This window comes from Phalaenopsis equestris, unplaced genomic scaffold (genome assembly GCF_001263595.1).
Source record: "Phalaenopsis equestris unplaced genomic scaffold, ASM126359v1 Scaffold000558, whole genome shotgun sequence".
NCBI lineage: Eukaryota > Viridiplantae > Streptophyta > Magnoliopsida > Asparagales > Orchidaceae > Phalaenopsis > Phalaenopsis equestris.
The window spans coordinates 175,541-197,142 of record NW_018164998.1 but is presented as its reverse complement, the minus strand read 5'-3'; the positions used below and the strand labels follow the sequence as shown (position 1 = coordinate 197,142).

General features: G+C 33.4%; 1 protein-coding gene across 4 annotated transcripts; it reads left to right on the top strand.

Annotated features, from left to right (window-relative positions):
* The first annotated feature begins 326 nt into the window (after positions 1-326).
* LOC110029302 (uncharacterized protein At1g04910) lies at positions 327-13,162 on the top strand. Of its 4 annotated transcripts, none has more exons than XM_020731539.1 (11): positions 327-515; positions 685-1,076; positions 1,492-1,584; positions 1,683-1,785; positions 2,310-2,380; positions 3,698-3,786; positions 11,165-11,285; positions 11,395-11,538; positions 11,654-11,988; positions 12,073-12,313; positions 12,642-13,162. In XM_020731539.1, exons 2-11 carry the CDS (start codon positions 831-833, stop codon positions 12,969-12,971), a joined length of 1,773 nt encoding a protein of 590 aa, XP_020587198.1. In that variant the 5' UTR covers positions 327-515; positions 685-830; the 3' UTR covers positions 12,972-13,162. The 4 variants fall into 4 exon arrangements, with proteins under 4 accessions (XP_020587198.1, XP_020587197.1, XP_020587200.1 ...); XM_020731538.1 differs by having other exon boundaries at positions 673-1,076; XM_020731541.1 differs by lacking the exons at positions 327-515; positions 685-1,076 and having other exon boundaries at positions 1,505-1,584; positions 1,683-1,793; positions 2,310-2,385; positions 12,642-13,160.
* The last annotated feature ends 8,440 nt before the right edge of the window (positions 13,163-21,602 follow it).

The following is a 21,602-nucleotide window of genomic DNA, read 5'->3' as shown; positions in this document are numbered from 1 at the left end:
AGAATACCATTCATGTTTGGGTTATTATTAAACCCTGATTTCACTTTGGTAACAGAAGCATCAACACACGGGAGTTGGTTCTTCAGTGGTTCAAAATCTAAAACAAAGGCGCCCTCAATCTATGTATGAAGATGTGATTTCAACTTTAAGAAGAAATAATCTAATCAGACATGCATTAACATAAGAAAATATAGTTCAGAAAAGGGTATCTACAGTATTAAATCACTAAACATTTAGGATAATTATTATTTAATAATACAAAATTGATTGCAAATTAGATTTCGCTGAGCCCGTCAGTGATCGTTAGGATTTCGGACGGGCTTCTTCTTCTTCACTTCACTTCGCAAGCAAGGTTTCTTCCAGCTCGTCCGACTCTCTGTCTCGGAGGTTCCGTCATTCCCCCCATATCACAATCATTCATCTCTAATGGGCGAGTGCAGGGAGTTCACGAGCACCTTCGCGTTGATCGCCAACTATTTTACAGGAGTTCCATCCTTTTCTCAAGCTGCTGCAAGGTCTTTTCCTTACTTTTGCTTGAACCTTACGTCTTACTCACCTGCTCCATTCCTTCTCCTGCACTTCTATTTTCTTATTCCAAAATTAAGGAAGACCTATCTTCTTTCTCCTCGAAGCACAATTACTTTTCCCAACTAACGATTATTTTCAAATCAGGTGGATTGGTAGGTCGGCTTCGCGAATGCATCTCTCCAAAAAGGATCCGTTCAGTAGTTGTCGTCTTGAAATAGAACCCAGGAGAAGAAACTATTCTGTTTTTACGGGGTTTCTGTTAGCTACGTCGGAACCTTGCTGTGTGATTGTACGATTCTTTAATGGGAAAGGAAGGGCAGAATTTAGGCGTGCAGTTGTTGACGAGGAAGAGTTATCACGTTTCGAAGCCCCAAAAGACAGCAGCATGGGGTAAGAGGAGGGCATGGATATGCAAGCAGTTGAGAATTGTGGGTTTTGTTTTTGGGCTGTTGGGTTCGTTCTTCCTTCTGGATTCCGTGATGCTTACTTTAGTTCATCACATCAGTTTCCGCAATGGCAACCTCGGCAGCAAATTAAGGAAAATCAAGGTGTGAAATCTAAAGTAACTTACTGTAATATAACTTTCTTGTACATATTAGTTCCTTCAAAATAATCTTTTAATGTGATTTACAGCATTGAAATGCATTATATGATTGCTTACCTCAAGAATTAAACTAATCTAACACTTTTAATCCCTTCCTGTACTCTAGTAATGATTCTTGGGACATATGAACTCTATGATTTGACATGCAAATGAACCATGCTTCTATTCTACAAAGTTTTCAATGAATTAGTGTGGGGTTCACATCCTTGTGTATGTATTCTTAATTTTTGTGTGTTTATTAACGAAAATTTGTATTTCTATGATGATTGTCCACACCCTCAACGATAGAAAAGTGGTAGGAAGATTAATTATATACGGCATGATAGAGGGTTTGTTATTTTTCAATAATTTGTTTGTAGGATGGAGGCAGTAGATATGATATTGATCAAAAAAATACTGGAAAGCTGATGTATGAGCGCCTAATAAATTTGGCTTCTACTGCACTGGCAAAGGTTTGCTTCTCTATTCAACATTGTGATTTATATTTTCATTTTAGCTGGATGTTTGCTGACTTATTTATTAAATTTTATCTATAAATTTCATGAAATAGAATGATTTACAACAAGATCCATTTGCACAATGGAAGGAACACTACGAACAAGCATCATCATGGAAACCATGTGCAGATAAATCTAGCAGTGCTGTTCATGAAGGTGAACAAGTATGAGAAAGAAGAAAATGATGATTTCTAAAGGCTGTTTCAAAATTCCTTAATTATCATGTACATTTTTTGTTTTCATTGCATATAAAAAAATTAGTTACAATTTTAATTTCAAAGCTGGGCTAGCATTTTAAAAATTTAATTGGTATATTTATGAACATAAAAAACTATGAAAATGTATATCAGAAGAAAATTCGTACCTGTAGCCTGTAGGATAGTCCTAATGCTGATTTTTACATGGTTGGGATCCAAAAACCTTGTAAGCATAAAATGTAGAATCTAGCAATTAAAAATAAATTCCTCCAGACTTTTCCATTCAGAGCATTTTAATCATGTAGTCAAAGCTAAGAAAAGCAGAGTTTCTGATGAACCAATTGGGTTATCCTTTTTTATTTTGTTTTTAGTTGGGTTGGGTGGAGGCTAAATTTCAGATCATGCAACTATATACAGAAGCATATCATGTTGATCTTCTTTAGTTTTTGCAATACAACAGTAATTGGTTATGTTTTGCTGCAGAAAATGTCATGAACGGCACTGGATTTATCCAAGTGAGTGCAAATGGTGGTCTAAACCAGCAACGCGTTGCTGTAAGGTTCTAAAACAACCATATGTTACATTTATTTTATGCCGTTAAAAAGTTATGGATGTCTGACATCAGCAGTAGCTGTTTGATGCTTGCTTGCATTTAAGATATTGCAAAGCATAAATGTCAACGATCAATATGGATGACCAATTTAAACCTATAATGATGATTAATTTTATATAGTTTTTTTTGCTAAATATTTGTCATTTATTATTTAGTAATGGGGATACATAGGAGCAAATTGTCTATCATTTGAATAGTTCATTCATTACCTTATAACCTACTAATGACAGACTACAGAATTTTATATCCCATATACAAGCAAAATCTGTCTTTCATTTTATTAAATTTTGATTTCATCCAGTGACAAAACTAAAACAACTTTGATAGAAACTTTGGAATTTTAATGCTTAATGACAATCTTCTACTCTTGCAACCTTTCACTTCCATTTATTCAAAAAAAAAAAAAAAATCTATTTTTTAGTATCAAATGAATTCACTTTCAACATATCCAAAAATTAGTTATGGGTGTGCCCCTTGTTATAGATTATGAACCAAAGGGGATCAAAGTGGGGTAGATATAGCAGCGGTTAAAATCATTTTCAAACAAAAAGTTTAAATCTACGAGTGAAGGCCAATAACTTAATATTTCAATGCCATTTATTTTTCAACTACTTAATGTGGAACTATCCCAATACTCGTACCACTTGAGCATTTGGGTGATGATTGAGTTGTTGTTTGGAACTTGATGTTTGCTTCTTCACATGAATAAGATGACTCCATTAGGCAGGTGAGGCCCAGAGAGGTCTAATTTGAGTGTCAGAGGTTCCGGAAAATGAATAACAAGTATCATGAATCCAAAGTAATTATTTGGCAGAATCAAGCAAATGAAAATTAGCTTGGCAATGGTATGTCCTGATACTTTTTTTTTATTTCATAGTCCCCACTCTCGTTACCATCCCAGGATTAAGTTTTCTTATCTGGTTTGCTTTACCTGATATACGGGGCAGCACTAAGAGATGGGAATAATCCTTGATTTGAATTTGAGCAGTACTAATAAAGCCCTTTTATTTTTCAAGTATGGAAATTACTAGAAATTATCTAATAGTAGGAGATGGCAAAGATGAATTTAAGTGCATATTAAGTTGAAAGTGTTACCCGTTTTCATCATAATTTCAAATTTTTTTTTTGTCCTGTCTTGCCAAATGTGTTCGATGGTTGCTTTATAATAGGGCTAATACTTCATGTTTTTCTCTGCGTGTGTGTATATTCTTATAGTATTCACAGTACATTTTTTTTAATGAATTATTTATTTTTGCAGGTATGCAATGCCGTTGCTGTTGCTGCAATGCTCAACGCATCTCTAGTTCTTCCCAAATTTCTTTATAGTAACGTTTGGAAGGATAAAAGGTTATACCAAAGTCTTATTCAGCTACATGTACCAAAACATTCCTATTTCTCTTACTTCTCGTCTTTTTCATGATACTGAATCAACATGCAAGCGAATCTTCTTAATGCTTGGGAAGTTTAAGCCGTTTCAGTGCTTTCTGGTTTGAATTTCTTAAGGAGAGGTTCATGCACCATGAGCCCTTTGTCAGGTAGCGCTCAGGGATCATAGCCTTGGGAAGTTGCTCTTTTAACTGAGCTTGCAAATTGAAGTTTTTTTCACATTATTTTTTCGATTCATAACTTGATATGTTAATTCACTTTTGTTCCTTATACTATACATTCAGGTGCGATTGAATTTATGTATTCTCTCTGATTTAGGTGAAAAGGAATGTGTTATCAATTTAATGATTAGACTTTAATTCTAGAAAATCCTCCTTGAATTTGACTTGATTGTAATTTTCTTTTAGAATTCTTGGGAACTATGGAAATGCAGACATCCACTTGAAACTAATACAAACAATATGACGCAAGTTTAAAAAAATTAGATAGCGCACATCATAGACCCACTTGTATTGTTAAAATTTATTGAGGAAACTTACAGATCTGAGAGGGCTTAAAGTTTCTTAACTTGTAAGTATCACATTCTACATTGAAAAGAACAGTGACGATCGTCCGAAGGGGGGGGGGGGGGGGGTGCAAATAGAAATGGAGATAAGATTTAATGGGCGTAGAATTGATGTTTCTAGAGTGACAGGGTAGATTCTTTTATCAATTTGGTCTAGAGATTGGAACTAAATGTCACTGTTAAGTCCTGCAGAGAGAGCATAGTGAGTAATATGAGAGTGAGAGACTAGAACCTACCCATCACTATTATACATGCCGACACCAACTTTAGATTAGTCAATATTTTTTGCACAATTAGAAAAAAGTAAAGAATATGTATGCTCCCATTTGTCACAATACCACATTTAAGTTTCTAAACAATTTTGAAATCCTACACTAATTATGAATTATTGGCAAGGAGAAAGTCTATTCTAATCATCGATTCCGAGATGAATCAATGACTGTTGAATCACATATATGAGCCAAGGCAAAAATCGATAGGACTGCTCAGCATTAGGAATCAACTGAGGTGCATACCTAGAGAGCACGGTGAATTTAACTTCATACTGCATAATCGAGCGATCACCTTGTGCCAACTTGATAAACTTGCCTTGCATTTGTCTCATGGCAGACACTGGTACGAACCAGTCTCTAAAGCTACTCACGAACTCGCTCACGGAATCATGTGACTGACTCTACTCCCAAATTTCCCCTGCACTTTCCTTGTCACCATCTCTCTTCTCCTTCTAATGCAAATGCAGTAGTGTAACCATCCTCTCTGGAGGACAAGAAAATCCATCTAGGATCCTCTCTACTCACAACAACCAGTTTTCAACATCTATTGTACCTCCTCCTTTAGAAAAGAGAGATTGTCTCATATCCTAAAATAAATTCAGGTACTTATCCATCTGACCTTCACTGGAACTGACCTAAGTTTGAGAGTTCTTAATCAACTGCGTTACTGCAGTCATCATCTCAGTATATGCATCAGTATTCACATAAATCTGTTGGGGTGCATCAACTTCTATAATATCATCTCTAGCTTCTTCCCTCTGATGTTTCAACTTTCTGAAGTAGTATTAAAAAAAAATATAATTAAATACAATTTAATTCCTTATCAATATTATTTATGAATTAAAGCAATCATCCTAATGGTTCTTTTAGATCATGATCAAACCAAATTACTCTGATACCACTTTTGTCATGACCCGACTCAGTGCTTAGAATTAATTAAAACAACTACTGCGGTCGGATGATATTAACATCTAACTAACTATTCACATTTTTTAAACTTCTAATATATAAGAGAGTCATTAATCCACAAAGTTAATATAAAATTAAACATAAAAATTTTCAACATAATCTGAAAAATCACATCTCAAACCAGCACAAAAGAGTAAATGAAGGAAACAATAAACATAAATTACAAAAATATCATAACTAGTATCTATCAGTTACAATACTCTTATAAACCAAATCTCTCCTATCAGATCAACCTAAAACTCTTTTTCTCCTAAAAAAAACATTAATTGCAACTATAACTATAACTATAACTTTGTGAGTAATTATAAATATAATATGCATTAAATTCTTAAGCTATGTTATGCATGAATGACAAAATAAATGCATTTTATTTCATTAACAATTTAACTTTATCCCTTCTCGTTCCACCTTATGTGTTTACCATTTTTAACTTTTTTAAAAGTTATGACATAATTATCGTCATGTCCGAAGGTATTCTAAAAAATATGTCTGAAGGCACCATAAACAAATGTGTCCGAAGGCACCATAAAAAATATGTCTAAAGACACCTTCAAAATTTTACAAGAAGGTACCCTCAAATGACACTCGAAGATACACATTTACCATTCTCTTTAACGTGCACGAGTACATTACTTCCCTTGTCAGTACTATCTGGTGGTAATCCTATATGACTTGAACATTTATCTTTCATTTCATACACTTAAAATCCTTTAAATTGTTTTGTCATATATAAGTTATTTTCCTCCCATTCTGTTTTCCTCCCATTTCGTATACCATTTCTGACTTTCAATATGCAAGGTATAACTAAAAACCTTATTCTAAACCATCTCATAAAATAATTATTCATTTTCTAAAAAAATAATTTAATACATAAATAAAAATAATCACTCACCCTGCTTTCAAGAAACCTCTGAAATATCTACTCATTCACTTTACTGCGTTGGATAACACCACCTATATTAATTAAAAGTGCATACTTTACTTAAGAACCACTTCACTTTAACTATATATCCTTGAATCAAATATTTTTATCAATTTTATCCATAAGATTTTATCCACCTAATGTTATTCAAACATGAGTATAAATAAAAATATAAATTACCTCAACTTCTCTCTTTCCCGCTCCTTACAAAATTCACGATCCAAAATACTTAGTCTTTTGAACCTAATTTTTAAGTCCCATATTCAAATAAACCTATTTTAACATTATATATATATGGATAATTTAATTAAAAAATATTTGGATAATTTAATTAATTTGAATATGAAGATTTACCTAATATGTTGATCAGATCTATCCTCCCCCTAAGTTGCACACTCCTCCACCAATTTCCCATTCAAACTCATTTTAATAAAACTTGCCAATAATATTATTAAACACACCCACATACTATAATATACACACACATATAGATAGATAAATAGATAAATAGATAAATAGATATATATATAGATATATAAAAGCGTTCATATAACAATATAAATAAATCATGTTATTAAAAATCTGAGTATACCGCTTCTTAACCATATGCGCGCTTGAAGCTCTCCCCTTCTTCCTTCAGTCTCAGCTCGACCGTGCGAGGTCCTTCTTCCTTCGGTCCCGTCTCACCCCAACATATCATGCGAGCTTCGACTCCCTCCTCCACGTCGCGTCTTCTTCTGCACGCGAGCAAGACAAGTAGGTCTTCTCCTCTGCTTCTCCTTCACAAGGCTCAACAACCGCAATAGTCGCACACAAGGCTCACTGCTTCGTCTCCTCTCGCGAAGACGACACGTCTTCAGTTGCGGCTCAAACCAGCTAAGCCCTCGGCACCACTTCTTTCTTCTTCTTCTTCCTCGCATGGCTCGAAAGTCCTAACTGCACTTACTGTACCGCGATCCTCTTCTTCTTCTTCGTAGTTTCTGTTGCGTGGATTTATAGCGCCGAAGTCACTTCCTCACTCCGTACGCAAAGAAGACACGACAACCCTTCTTCCTCTTCGGTCTCGACTCGACTTGCAAAAGCTCTCCGCCTCCTTCCTGCAGAAGGTGGTCGACGTCGAATGTTTCTTCCTCCAATCTCTCTCCGCGAGCACTGCGCGACAGTTTCTTCTTCCTACCTTCTCTCCTTCGCACATTAGCCGCAACATCTTTCTCCTTCTGCTCGTTAAGTGGGTCGAATGACAATGGTTGCGATTAATCCCTGCAAAGAGGTGTGCCGTTCCTAAGAGACTTATTTTTATTTATTTTATCATTAGTATTATTATTTATTAATATTATTATTCTTTTTCCTTTATTAAAATTTTAGCTATTACATTTCCAATGTGTTGGTTTCTCATAGAGTCTAACATTTGTTTTTGAGGTGGCCAAGAATTTCCTTGCAATAGTCAGATGTGCGACTATTCTTCTTAAACTTTTAGTTATGGGAAAAATTAGTGAATTCCCATTTTAAATCATCATAAGCTCTTTTTGTACTTATTTCTCTTTTGACTTAAGAAAACGATCACAGGTAGATGGAAGAGGCTTTATTCGCATGATCCTCCCTCTTACTTAATCCAATTCCTTGGTTAGTCACACTAGGAATTAAATAATTTTCTTTCTCTCGATGATTGATTTATACATCACGACACCATGTGAACATTTTCACACATGTCCCCAACATATTCATTTGAAGCTAATGCTTTGTTTGAGTTTTGAAATATTGGGCGATGCTTCTCTTATTGACGAAGATCATTTAGTTTGGGTTTGATCTCAAACAACCCTGCTGTATCTTAGTGCTGGAGTAAGTTTCTCTTGTAGCCTCCCAAATTAATTTTGTTGTTCTGTAGAGCAAGAAATTTGGTAATCATTGTCTTTCATGTGCGATTGTTAGGATTTGTGAGCTCAAGAAATGTCCCTCTCTTTTGAGATGTTCCAAAAATATACATCAATTTAGATTGAGACAATTGAAGGAAGTTATAGCCAATGATTTTTTGGTTTGTGATAAATGTAGAGAGTTCATTGGCTATTTGAACATAATCCCCGATTTTTGATTCATAACTAACCTCCAGTCTAGAACTAGACATCTTTGTTCCTTACTTGGTCATAAACCCTATGCACGTTTAGGGATAAAAAGAATTCCTAGTTGCTGCTAGCTGCAAGTTTCCAAGCTGCTTTTGCTGTATGATACTAGTCCAACGACTTTGTTGGCTGCTGTTTGCTAGGGGAGTAGCATATGGCTTGTCGGCGGGAAGGTTGGACAACGGAGAGAGGAAACTTGCAGGGAAGGTTTGACAGTGGGAAGAGGAAACCTGCAGGAGATCGAAAGCTTGCGGGGAGACAAAAAGCCTGTAAGGAGCCGACTGAGGAGGGCCTGCAATAAGGATGATTCCGACTGCAAAGGGGGCAAAGGAGGGCCTGCAGCAGGGATTGTCAATGTTGTGAGTGAATTGACTGAATGTCTTTTTTCATTGTTTTTATTCCAATAAATAATAGTCTGTAAAATCTAATTTAGGTATATAATATTTTATACAACATATTTTAGGTAGCTTAATAATACATATTCCTAATCTAAATATTCAGCTAAAAGGAAAGAATCTGTGCAATAAAAGTAAGGAATTTAATTCAGCAATTCAAATAAAGAAACTCTTAATTTTGTCTGATTTCATTTATTCTTGATTGATATCTCCCTTAAATTGATGTTAACTGGTTAAGAAGCAGTAATTTGTCAACAAGGAACTGATGACGCTGCCGAGAAAGGGTCTTAGTAAATATATCAGTCGCTTGAAGATCAGAAGAGATGTGAGAAATAGAAATAACACCACTTTCATAGGCTTCTCGAATAAAATGACAATCCACTTTAATATGCTTCGTGCACTCATGAAAGATAGGATTAACAGTAATCTGGATAGCATTAGTATTATATGCATAAAGAGAAGTAGACTCAAGTTGAGGAAAACCAAGCTCAGCCAACAAGCCCCGAAGCTAAATGATCTCAGAACAAGCAGATGAGATAACACGATATTCAGACTCAATAGACGATTTAGACACTCGATCTTGTTTCTTACTTTTCGAAGAAATTAAAGAGTTGCCGAGAAACATACACCAACCAGTAATAGATCGACGTGTATTAGAACAACCAGCCCAATCAACATTACTATAGGATTTTATGCGAATAGGAGACTCTGCAGAAAAAAACAAGCCATGATGAGAAGTACCTTTCAAGTACCTAACAATACATAGAACTGCAACCAACTAAAGATGTGTAGGTGTCTGCATAAATTGACTAACTTGTTGCACAAAAAATGAAATATTAGGACGTGTGATTGTTAGATAATTGAGACTCCCAACAAGTTGTCGATACCGAGATGAATCACAGAGGAAGTCACCATCATTCCGTTCATATTTAACATTAACTTCCAAAGGAGTATCAACAGGACGACCCTCCCTCTTGGAGCCTAGCTAAAGCAATGAGTTCCTTAGTATAGTTATGTTGGTGAAGAAAAATACCCGCGGGAGAGTAGTGAACCTCAAGACCTAAGAAATAAGTTAAAGACCCACCCCAAATTTCGGTTGCAGGGAAGATTCTGATTGAATGAAGGGTCTGCAGGCTGCTGAAGGGATTCCGACGGCTGTTGGAGGGAGCTAGGCTCTATTTCCAAACTCTGATACCATATAGAAAAGCTTGAGAGGGAGTTCTTAAAATTCTTATTATTCAATCTTCAACCCTAATATATATATATATATATATATATTCTTATATATATATATATATATATATATATATAGGTAAATCGGTCCCGTCCAATTTACAATCTTATCAAATATATCTAGCCTAAACATGAAAAGAAAATTATTTTGAAATAAACTTAAATAAGAAAAGAATAAAACTAATCAAGAATTTCTCAAGTTGTCTCCAATTAATCGAGAGACTGATCCTCTTATATTTTCACAAAAATAAAATCCTTAAACTATTAGTTTAAAACATTTCCTTCTCATTTCATTCAACTCAAAGCACACATCATGCATCTGATTGTAGATTTTGAATTTGTATCAATGATGGCATGCTCCATGTCCGCTTATTTCTTTATTATGTTAGTAGAGGGCCCTATCAACTTCTTAGGATGATTCCATTTGAAATAAATCCAAGCTCTATAATTTGAACGAGACCTTTATTTTTATTTCCTTATTATTTTAAAATGCTATGACCACTGTTCTTTTAAAATTACTGTAATTTAAATAATTGAGTACCCTTTTAATTTTCACTTTTCTTTTTATCTAATTTTATTCTACCAATAAAATAGCTATTTTTTTGTGATTGCATAAATTTACGAAAAAAATGAGAGGTGGGTTGAAGCTAAAAAAAATTGCTTAATGCCTCATGTAGCACTCAGCCTTGAAAAAAATCCTGATCCATAGAAGTGAACTAAGAACCATGATGATGATGAGAAGTCATCTCCAATCAAACTACAGCTAAACTGAATCACGTCGGATTATGTCTACCGTCTGTTCCATTTTACTTCATTGCACTTTAGCTTTATTCTTTTTTAATTAACATATTCTATATGATTTGCAGCCAGTTCGGCAATATATATCAAGAAGATTATTTCATAAACTTGTTGAAGGATGATGTGAGAATAGTAAAAGAGTTGCCTCTTCATCTTCAGTCATTGGATCTGGAATCAATAGGTAGCCAGGTTGGTCTACTTTTGGTGATGGCATGTTTTTTTCTTAATTCAGGATTTTCATGATAAATGCATATCTCACATAAGATTGCTTTTCCTAATAATTTTCTTACTCATGCAGATTAGTGATATGGATATCAATAAAGAGTCAAAACCTATTTATTTCTCTGAAGTCATACATCCTCTTTTGTTGCGAAATGGTGTTGTTCACTTTCTTGGATTTGGAAATCGGCTTGCATTTGACCCAATTCCGGCTAAGCTCCAGGTGCATGCTTATTCTTCAAAATTTCACGGCCTTATTTTCTTAAATAAATGCAGAGGTTGTTAGACAAAATGACATGGATGCTTTTGTTTGATGCATATCATTTGAAACTTCCCAGAAATTAAGATGCAAATGCAATTTTCATGCATTCAAATTTGTCCCAAAAATTCAAATGATGGGTTCTTTGCTCATCAAACGGATTCGAAAGTATAATTTTAGGGTCTCTGAACTGGACAAACAACTACTTGGAAATAATATGCCCAGCAGCTTGTTGGTTGGGGATAACATATCTGGAAAATCTCTCAAATATCTTGCTTTACACATGAGGTTTGAAATGGATATGGTTGCATACTCTGTGTGTGATTTCGGTGGGCGAGAGAAGGAAAGAAGGGAATTGCAAGCATACAGGGAGATTCATTTTCCTGCACTTGTCATGAGGATGAAAGAGAATGGGTTAGTCATGATTGCTTTATTAGTTATTACTTCTCTTTGTTGGTAGTGTCAATGTTGATTTACTCACAATACTGACTGCTACAGATCGCTCTCTCCAGCTGAACTTAGGAAGCTAGGAAGGTGCCCATTGACACCAGAAGAAGCTGCATTGATGCTCTCTGCTCTTGGATTCAAGCCGAAGACTTACATATATTTAGCTGGATCAGATATTTATGGAGGTAGGTCAAGAATGCTTCCATTCGCCACACTCTACCCGAACTTAGTTACAAAGGAAGATCTTTTGACGCCAAGTGAACTTGCTCCCTTCAGGAATTTCTCTTCTCAGGTATGTTTGACATTAGCAAAGCCTGTACTGTAATGTTTATATAGGCGGAACTTGGCACTTCAGCTATGCTAAATCAATTCTGTGCTATATGGTTTCATTTGATTTAAAATAGTTATGCTTGCAAATGCTGGAATTAATATTTGACAAATGGACATAATTTTTGTAAGTTGAGATTCATTTCTTATCTCAATATTGAGTCATAGCATATCATATTTTGATAAATGGACATGATTTTCGTACTAGTATTAATTCTGCATCATATTCTCTGCAATTCCTTTCATAAAATTCTCCTACATCTCTTAAGCTCAAAGTTTTATTGTTGACGCAGCTGGCAGCTCTGGACTTCATTGCATGCGCCGCTGCAGATGTATTCGCCATGACTGATTCTGGCAGCCAGCTCTCGTCTCTTGTAACTGGCTTCCGAATATATCATGGAGGGGGTCGAGCTCCGACACTGCGGCCGAACAAGAAGCGTTTTGCCAAAATTTTATCTGATAATGGCACCTTGGAGTGGATTGAATTCGAAGAGAGAGTGAGGAAGATGATTGAAGAAAATCACAGAGTGCAGGTGCGACGAAGGGGCCGAAGCATCTATAGGCAGCCAAGGTCTCCAGAATGCATGTGTAAGATCTCTGAACCAAGCCCAGCGCTTCTGTAAGCCTTCACGGTCTCTTCAGTGAATTTGCCAACTCTTTTTGTTCTATTCTTAGAAAATTTGCATTCATACCACATAATCGTATGTATTTACATATTTCATACTTAAATTTTCATATCTATATTTATGACACTGATGTCGTGAATTTATGCGTGCAAAGATGCATCTCAATTTAATAGTGATATTTTTGATTGAGTGTTATGCATGTAAATATGAAAGTTTAAGTATTAGATATTTAAATATATAAGAATTTTGGTAGATCTGTAAATGCTAATAATGTCAATCATTGGTTTGAAGGGTAAGAAAATTTTAATCATGGTTTTATTATAGATTTTTGAACGGTATGCATATATGCACATATCTAATATAAAAAATTAAATTTTAGGGAACTTGCCATCTTATTTTTGTATGAAAATGTGTAGTTCATTTTCCAAGAGTCAAAATAGTGACATTTCTACATGAAATGAAGGATTTGGGTGGTATAAATATACAAGCTTAAGTTTAGGTGTTATATAAGCCAATAAATAGTAGTATTTGGGTGGTATGTCTGTAAATGCCCCTAGATTTATATAATTTATAAATCAAATGAAAATGATTCTATATACTTGATCTGATTTGATTGTTAAAATATTGGTTCAATTATCGGTTAATATTTTAACTTTTTTGAAAAATAATTTAAGTCATTCCATTGTCTTAAATTATATAATCTAAATCATTTGATTCGTTAACCAAACATCAAATGAATATCTATTTTTGCATGCTTAACCAGTTTACAACGAGAAAAAAACTTATGTGGGAGACAGCAACATTAATGCTTATCCTTAGATTTTTAACTCTTTGCTTATTTTGTGGGAGTGATTCATTGTGTTAGATTTATTGACTTGGTGAAGCCTGGAGAATTACAAGTTGTGGGAATCACTTTCCTTATTGACTCACGACAAAAAGCATTTGTGATGGGTCTGAGGCACGAAGTCAACCAATTCATCAAGCTAGCACAATAGATTGATCAACCAACTTGACCAAGGGATCAGGAAAGGGTGCTTTGACTTAGAAGCTGAATAGTTAAAATGAATAAGGTGGTTTGATTGAGTCACATGAGAAACACAGGTTCTATTGTTTGGGTATGGTGAATTCAATAGCATTCCCCCCTAGCTCGATTGAACGAACTTGCCCATTCTCCACAAAATCAACCGGGGTAAATGAGAATGATCGATCGGAAGTACTCTTAAAGGAATCATTAATTAAGCCAAAGCATTATTTGAGAAGTATTCTAATGCCCTCCTGGAAAAAAAAATAATAATATTGAAAGAAAAAAAAATTATAGGATTTGTATGTAATAATATCATTATTTGAAACGTTATAATATATGCAACAATATACTTACAAAATAAGGATGATATTATAAGAGAGGGCATAATGATGATATTATGAGAGGGCAACTGTTTTTCATAAATTGAAGAACATTTATTTTCTAAAGAACTCTCTTCGTTCCCTGGTTTTAACCCTTCCATTCTAACTCTTTTCTTGGGTGTGTTGGTCTACATAAAAATTAATATTCAATATCCTAAAAGATGTATTGAGCTTAGATAATGCTATAAAAAGATGAGGAGTTACACAAGGTGTTGAATCAAGTAATAAAAAAATTCAGAGCAAGATGGAATGTACTGAAGAATTTGTAACTCAATAAACTAATGAGTTGAAATAGTGAATGATGGCGACAAAAGGAAAATGCTACAACAAGCACCAAGGGATCATGTGTTACTTCCTCCAAAATCAGTAGCACAATGATAAAGGATGCTCGAAGCTGGTGTGAGAGCAACCTCATCCTTATTATGGTGAGCAAGAATAATATGTATTATTCAGACAATGTTGATTTAGCTCCGTTGAATTACGAAAAGGAGAGAAGACAAAATGAAATTCCTAGAAGATATAAAGTGAAGAATGGTTTTTCCAAAAAAAAAATTAGTGAGGTTGAGGCCTCATAACGGTTTAAGATTTTTTCCTTGGAATCATACTAGGGTAGATGTAAGCCCTCTGACCATATTGCATCACTTGAATGACTGATATGCCTACTTAGGGTAAATGATGCTTTGAAGTGCCATTTATTCTTCATGACTTTCAACATGTGGCTCAATGACCTATCACTCAGAATGATTGCTTCACACACACATTTCAAGTGCATGTTGGTAAAATATTTTATTAGCATATAGAGGTTGCAAAAGACATTGCATAGCCTGTTAGAAATTCATCAAGAGCTAAGGGAGTCTTTGTGGAATTTTTTCACTCATTTGAAAAGGAAGATGTTGAAGGTTAGAGACGTTGAACCTATAATAGCTCATGCTACACTCACCAAGGCTTGATAGAAGGCCCCTTATGTTATACCCTAGGTTTGTAGCTACAAAAAACTTGTTGGAGTTGGCTAACAGTCATATTTAATGTGAGAAATAATTTAATTCCAAAAATCTTTAGTGTGAGGGTCCAAAAGTCACATCCACCAAAGAGAAATTCATGTTAGATCAAACAAAATTAAGCAAGTCACACTACGGCGCAAGTGATGAAACTGAACTTCAAGAAGCGTCGATCACATACCTTTAAAGAAATTACACATTTTCAAGATTTTATAAGTTGTTCACAAGAAGTACAAATTCTAAAAAAAGAGAAATGTGAGCTGATTGCTTAATGGAAAGGAGTTCACCATAGTCTATGCACCACATACCTCCATTGACTCCATTATAAGCCTCAATGGCTTCGATTATGGAAGCCATCCATAACAAGGAACGCTTTCAGAAACTAGAGTTGATGAAGGCTAGAGGTTATTTTTATGACCCCTAAAGGTATTTCATATACCATCATAACCATGATCACACTATTGAAGAATGCAAACCATAGTACTATTTGATTGAAAAATTGATCAAGGCTAAAATGTTAAAGGAGGTCATCACATTAAGGATGATTCCTTAGAGACAATGGAAGTCACCCACTAAGGAACTTGTAACAAATTAGTTTGAGATCATGCGATCCACATAGTGGATGTGGTCCCATCCATTCTTGATAAAGATGGATTAGAGGCCTCTCACTAGTTGACTCTGAAGAGGCTTAATCAAGAGAAGTGTACTTGATGATCAGTCTTATTGCTAGCTTGTAAGTTATCTACCTACTACCTTCACTAAAAAAGATATAACCCTAAAGGGAAACACCTATAATGGTACAATTATGGTCACAATTTTGATTGCAAGCTACTAGATAGGTATTCTTATAGATAATAGAAGTTCTCTTAATATGCTATTTGAAAGTGTCTATGATAAAATAAACATGAGATCCTCACAGTTGAATCTCATCTCTGAATTATTGTATGGCTTTTTTTGGTGAGAAGAAGGAAAAAATACGAGTTATAATGCTATCAAACACTAGGAATAAAAGAAGAAAATAATTTATTACAATGGTTGAAGATACTATAGTTAACTCATTGGTGAACTATAATGTAAGTTTTGGTTATACCCTCCTAAACACTTTTAAAGCCTTCATATCAACATATCTTGTTGCAGTTAAGTTCAAATAGTAAGGAAATAATAACTATCTAAGGAGATTTGGAACAATATCGTACCTCATATTTAAGGATGCCGATAACATCCAAGAGGAAATGATGCTTAGAGGGGAAATGCTCCAAAAGCTAATAGAGTCATAGAAGAAGTCACCTTTACTGTAATAGAGATAGATAAAATATCTAGACATAATATTATTTTAATGTAGGGAAAAGGATATGATTTATTTTCGTCATCCTTTATGAATATTGAGATGTGTTCACCTCGTTGCATAAAGAAATGAAAGGAGTTAACATGACATTGTCTGTCACGGGTTGAATGTTAAACCAAAAGAATAACCTACAAACTAGAAGATATGATTTATAATCATTGATCTCGTAGAGCATATTCAATAAAAAATATATAAGGTATCGAATGCAAGATACATCTTAGAAGTTCAATATCTAGATTGGTTGGCAAAAATATTGTTGATGCCAAAATCAAATAGGAAGTGGCAGATTTTAATGGACTTTACAAACTGGAATTTGGCTTTCCCCAAAGATAACTATCTGTTTTCGTGAATTGATATGTTAGTTGAATCCATAGTCATCTACTTAGTCATGAATTCATTAAATGCCTCTCTGAGTACTGTCAGATTAAGATACATCTCACAAATGTTGAGAAAACTATTTTTATCATAAAAAATGATGTATTTTTCTATACTGTAATACATTTTATACTTAATAATGTTGGTGCTTCTCTACTCATATGGTTCAATATGGTGCTGGTTCAACTCATGACAAATGGCCTAAAAAATCCAAAAATCACCAAAATTCTTTTTAGTGCAAGCCACATGTAAGCCACCAAACCATGTCAAAGCTTCATGCAAGCCATCAAACCACTTATATCCAACGGTGACCACCTTTTTAGATTTCCCAAAAAGAGATTAATCACCTTAATGACTTAGCCAAACCTAAGCTAAACTCAAATCTTCATGATTAGGGCTTCTCCATCCAAGTCCAAGCCCCCATGTCGCTCAATCTTCATAATGAGAGAGTAAAACCCATTTCCATGACATGGGCCAAAAGTATACAAAGGTGAGCTAAGTCCACTTCCCTCCAAATCAAGTCAAAGCTCACATGACCACTAAATACCAAACAAAAAAATAAAAATAAATAATAAAATAAAAAATATATATACACTCTCATGACACAAAAAATAATAATAATAATAATAATAATAATAATAATAATAATAATAATAATAATAATAATAATAATAATAAAACTAAAAAGAACAAGAAAATCAACAAAGTTTTAAATAACATAAAACAAGCTCTCCACCATTCCTCTAAAAAAAAAGCAACCACCTTTCCTCCGCACCTTTAACTTCCAACCCACTCCTCAACCTCAATCTCTCTCCCAACCGAGAGACTATTACGTCCGTAGTCCGTACGTCGAGCTGCATCCGGGCGACAGCCGTAATACAGCCGACTTCCGCTGTATCACATCGTTGCTCGGATGCAGCTCGGCTTCCGGAGGACAGACGTAATAATTTTTCCTCCCAACCTCTCTTCTCATCCACAACCTCCCGAAGATGCTTGTCTTATCTCTCTCAATTTCTATAAACTCTCTCCATAAACCAACCCAAACTCCCATATTTTTCCCTCTCGCCGGAGTTTCAACCACCGCCGGGAAGGCAACAGCGGGATTGTGGCGTACGAAGGCCATCAGAGCTCCTTCACCTGCTTCTACCCGAAACCATTGAGGAAAGTAAGGCTAGCCTCTCTCCCTCTCTATTCTTTTTATCCATATGCATATCAAATAATTCCAGTTATTTACATATCTAACACCCTAAAAAAAATCATTTCTTTTCCATTCATATCACACAAAGCTTATGGATTTACATATTTAACACCTAAATTTCAAAATCTTCTTTCAAATCACATAAACTTCATGGGTTTACATATCTTAGATAAAAAAATTTAGTAATTACATGCGTGCTACTAGGTGCTTAAATTTTCTTACATGCCTAACACCTGAATATTTAAATTCAAATCCATGCCATGCACTTCCATATACTTGCTATGTAAGAAAATTAATCATCATATGTACATGCATAACTCACTATTCTTACGATTCACATATTTAACACCTAAACGTTCATAGTTTTGTGCATGCCACCCTAACTTCTATACATTACATGTGTACCACCCAAATCTTGTGTATCTACATATCTAATGCCGAAGCTTTAATATTTACATTTATGACACTCATATCACGTGTATCTACATATTCCCAATCCAAATTTGAATATTTTATGCGTGCATCGCTCAAATCTTATATATTTACGTGCACGTCACTTACAACTTGAATATTTATATGCTTACCACATAAGTCTCTTGTATTCACATGTTAACATGCTTAGATTATATGCTAGCTACTCAAATCTTGTAATTTGTTCTCACCTATTTACATGCTAGCCACCCAAATTTAAGTGTCATCATGCAAAACAAACCCAACTAAAAAAAAAAAAAAAAAAAAAAAAAAAAAGAGAGAGAAGGAAAAAAAGAGAGAACTTTAATAGTTGCATGCAAAAAAAAAAAGAAAAGAAATTTTAATAATAATAAATAAATCCACATTTTTAGCTTCTAAGCAAAAATAAAAAAATGATGTTCACATGCACACCATTTGGTTCTCATGTATTTACAAAATTAATATTTAGTGTTTATGTTTTTTTTTCCATATTTAAACTTAAATCTTAAATATATATATATAAACACACACACACACACACACATATATACATAAAAAATAATTTTTTAAGTATTTGATATGTCATTAAATTTTTTTTTTTTAATGCTTTGTACGAAAAAAATATATAATTTCTATTTGTCATATTTAAACTTGAATATTTTTTAATGAGAAAAGTAAATTTTTTAAATATTTGGTATGTAAAAAGGGAATTATGAAATGTTATGTATGTGAAAAATTGAATTTAAGTGTATGTGTGTGTAAGAAAAAAAAATTAGTTCTAAATATTATGTGTGTGTGATAAAATAAAAGTCTAAATTTTTTCATGTAAAAATAGAGTTTTAAATATTATATATGCATAATATTAAAATTTTGAATATTATGAATGTGAAAACAAATACTGGGTATTTTTGTATAAAAATTGGCATTTAAATATTTATTATGAATATATGAATAATTTTATGTTGTGTATGTAAATTGACAAAAAAAATTGAAAATGTAGCTTTCCAAAAAGAGTAAAAAAATATAATTTTGCAATATATATATATATATATATATATATATCCAAAAAGAAAAAAAAAACACTCCATAAAAAAATTGTTAAAATTTAAATATAAACAAAAAACGAAACAAAATACAAAATCACTTCTAAAATGTTAATTAGTGTATGGGTGATTGACTCATGTAATTAGATGGTAATTTGGAATATTATGTGATAGTTTACGAGATATTCACCATAAGGGTGTATTTACAAATGTTTTATTTATATCTTCAAACCCTTAAGAAGTGAATGATAGGTCATATCAATGAAAAAAAAGAGAGAAAATTATGATGAAATATTTATTAAGGTTAATGAAAAATAAGGGGTTAGTTAGGATTCTCATTAGGTCAGCAAAAACATGAAAAGGGAAAAATGTAAATTTATGAATTGTTGAGGATCAAAAGATGTAAATGTTTGGATGATTAAAATATCATGGTTTGGAAATGTTGAAGTCATTGATTTAAACTTCCCAGCACATGTTGAAAGACTTATTTGATCATATGAAGAAGAATTAACAACATGTCATAAATTACAAATTTATCCCCAAAACCCTAAGAGAATCATAATGAACCATCCACAGGTTAAAGCTATTATAGCTCAAAATGAAAGCTCTTAAGTAAGATATAAATAACAAAGCACTATAAAAATTTCTAAGATTTAACCTAATTTAATGATATGTATGCAACTATCTCTAAAATTACAAAAAGACCCAAGTGGTTTTTGACTTGTTTAAGGATAAAAATATAAATCATGAAATCTAACTTACTGAAGTCAATTGTTAATCAACTAAATAGAAACCCTTAAAAATTGATGGGTTAAACAAGTGTGATTTAAGTATTAGATTGAATATTTACAATTACACCCATCTTGACAAAACTTGAATAACTTTCTTCATAGAACTACAAATTGAGTAAGGTCTTCACCCATAGGCTAATTAAATCATTAGGAGTAAAAATAGTCAATACTTATTTCAAAATATTAATATTTTTAATTATTTTGTATTTTAAAATTGATTGGTAAATTCAACAATTCATGAAAAATCTAGATGACTTTGAAATGATTTGAAAAATTTTGAGATTATTAATATCACATTATAAATGTCTCAGCAAAATTTTAAGCATTTTGGAGGTCATTTAGATTTATTATGAGTTTTTAAAGAAAATTGTTTTTAAAAATTAAATATTTCTTAAAAATTAAATAAAATACTAAATTCGACAAAATTTTAACCCAACACACCTTAACTCAAAGACACATCCAATACTTAACGTTTTGAATTCTAATAACAATTTCAAACCCTCCTTGGTAATTGGAAACATTTATAATGAGACACGTTTACATGAATCATTGAGTTGGTTTATAAGTTGGAAGTGTTAGCGATATGGGTGATGATGTAAACACATCTATTGCTAGGTTCGTGCTAATAGAGTTGTACTATGTCTCTTAACCTAATGACTTTGTGAGGGTTAAGGTTCGGTGATACTATTCGCTAATATATGGAGTGAAGTTGCTCTTACTTTCTTAGGCTACTGATGGGGGTGGATTTAGTGTGTTAATTTTGTAAATATTTTTCAATGTTATAAAATACACACGACAGACACAGCAACGAATATGCAAATTAATCCCAAAAAAATAGCTTCAGTTAAAATAGTTTTATATTTTAAAATTCCTTAAACAGTCAAATCCCCTTTAAAAATAATGCAAGTATATGTATCACTCAAGTAATAAATGGCTCCAATGGAGTCCAAGATATCGATACCACAGGGAAGTTGAAAATGCCTATAAATAAGTTCTTAAGATTATAATGTGAAGTACAATTTTT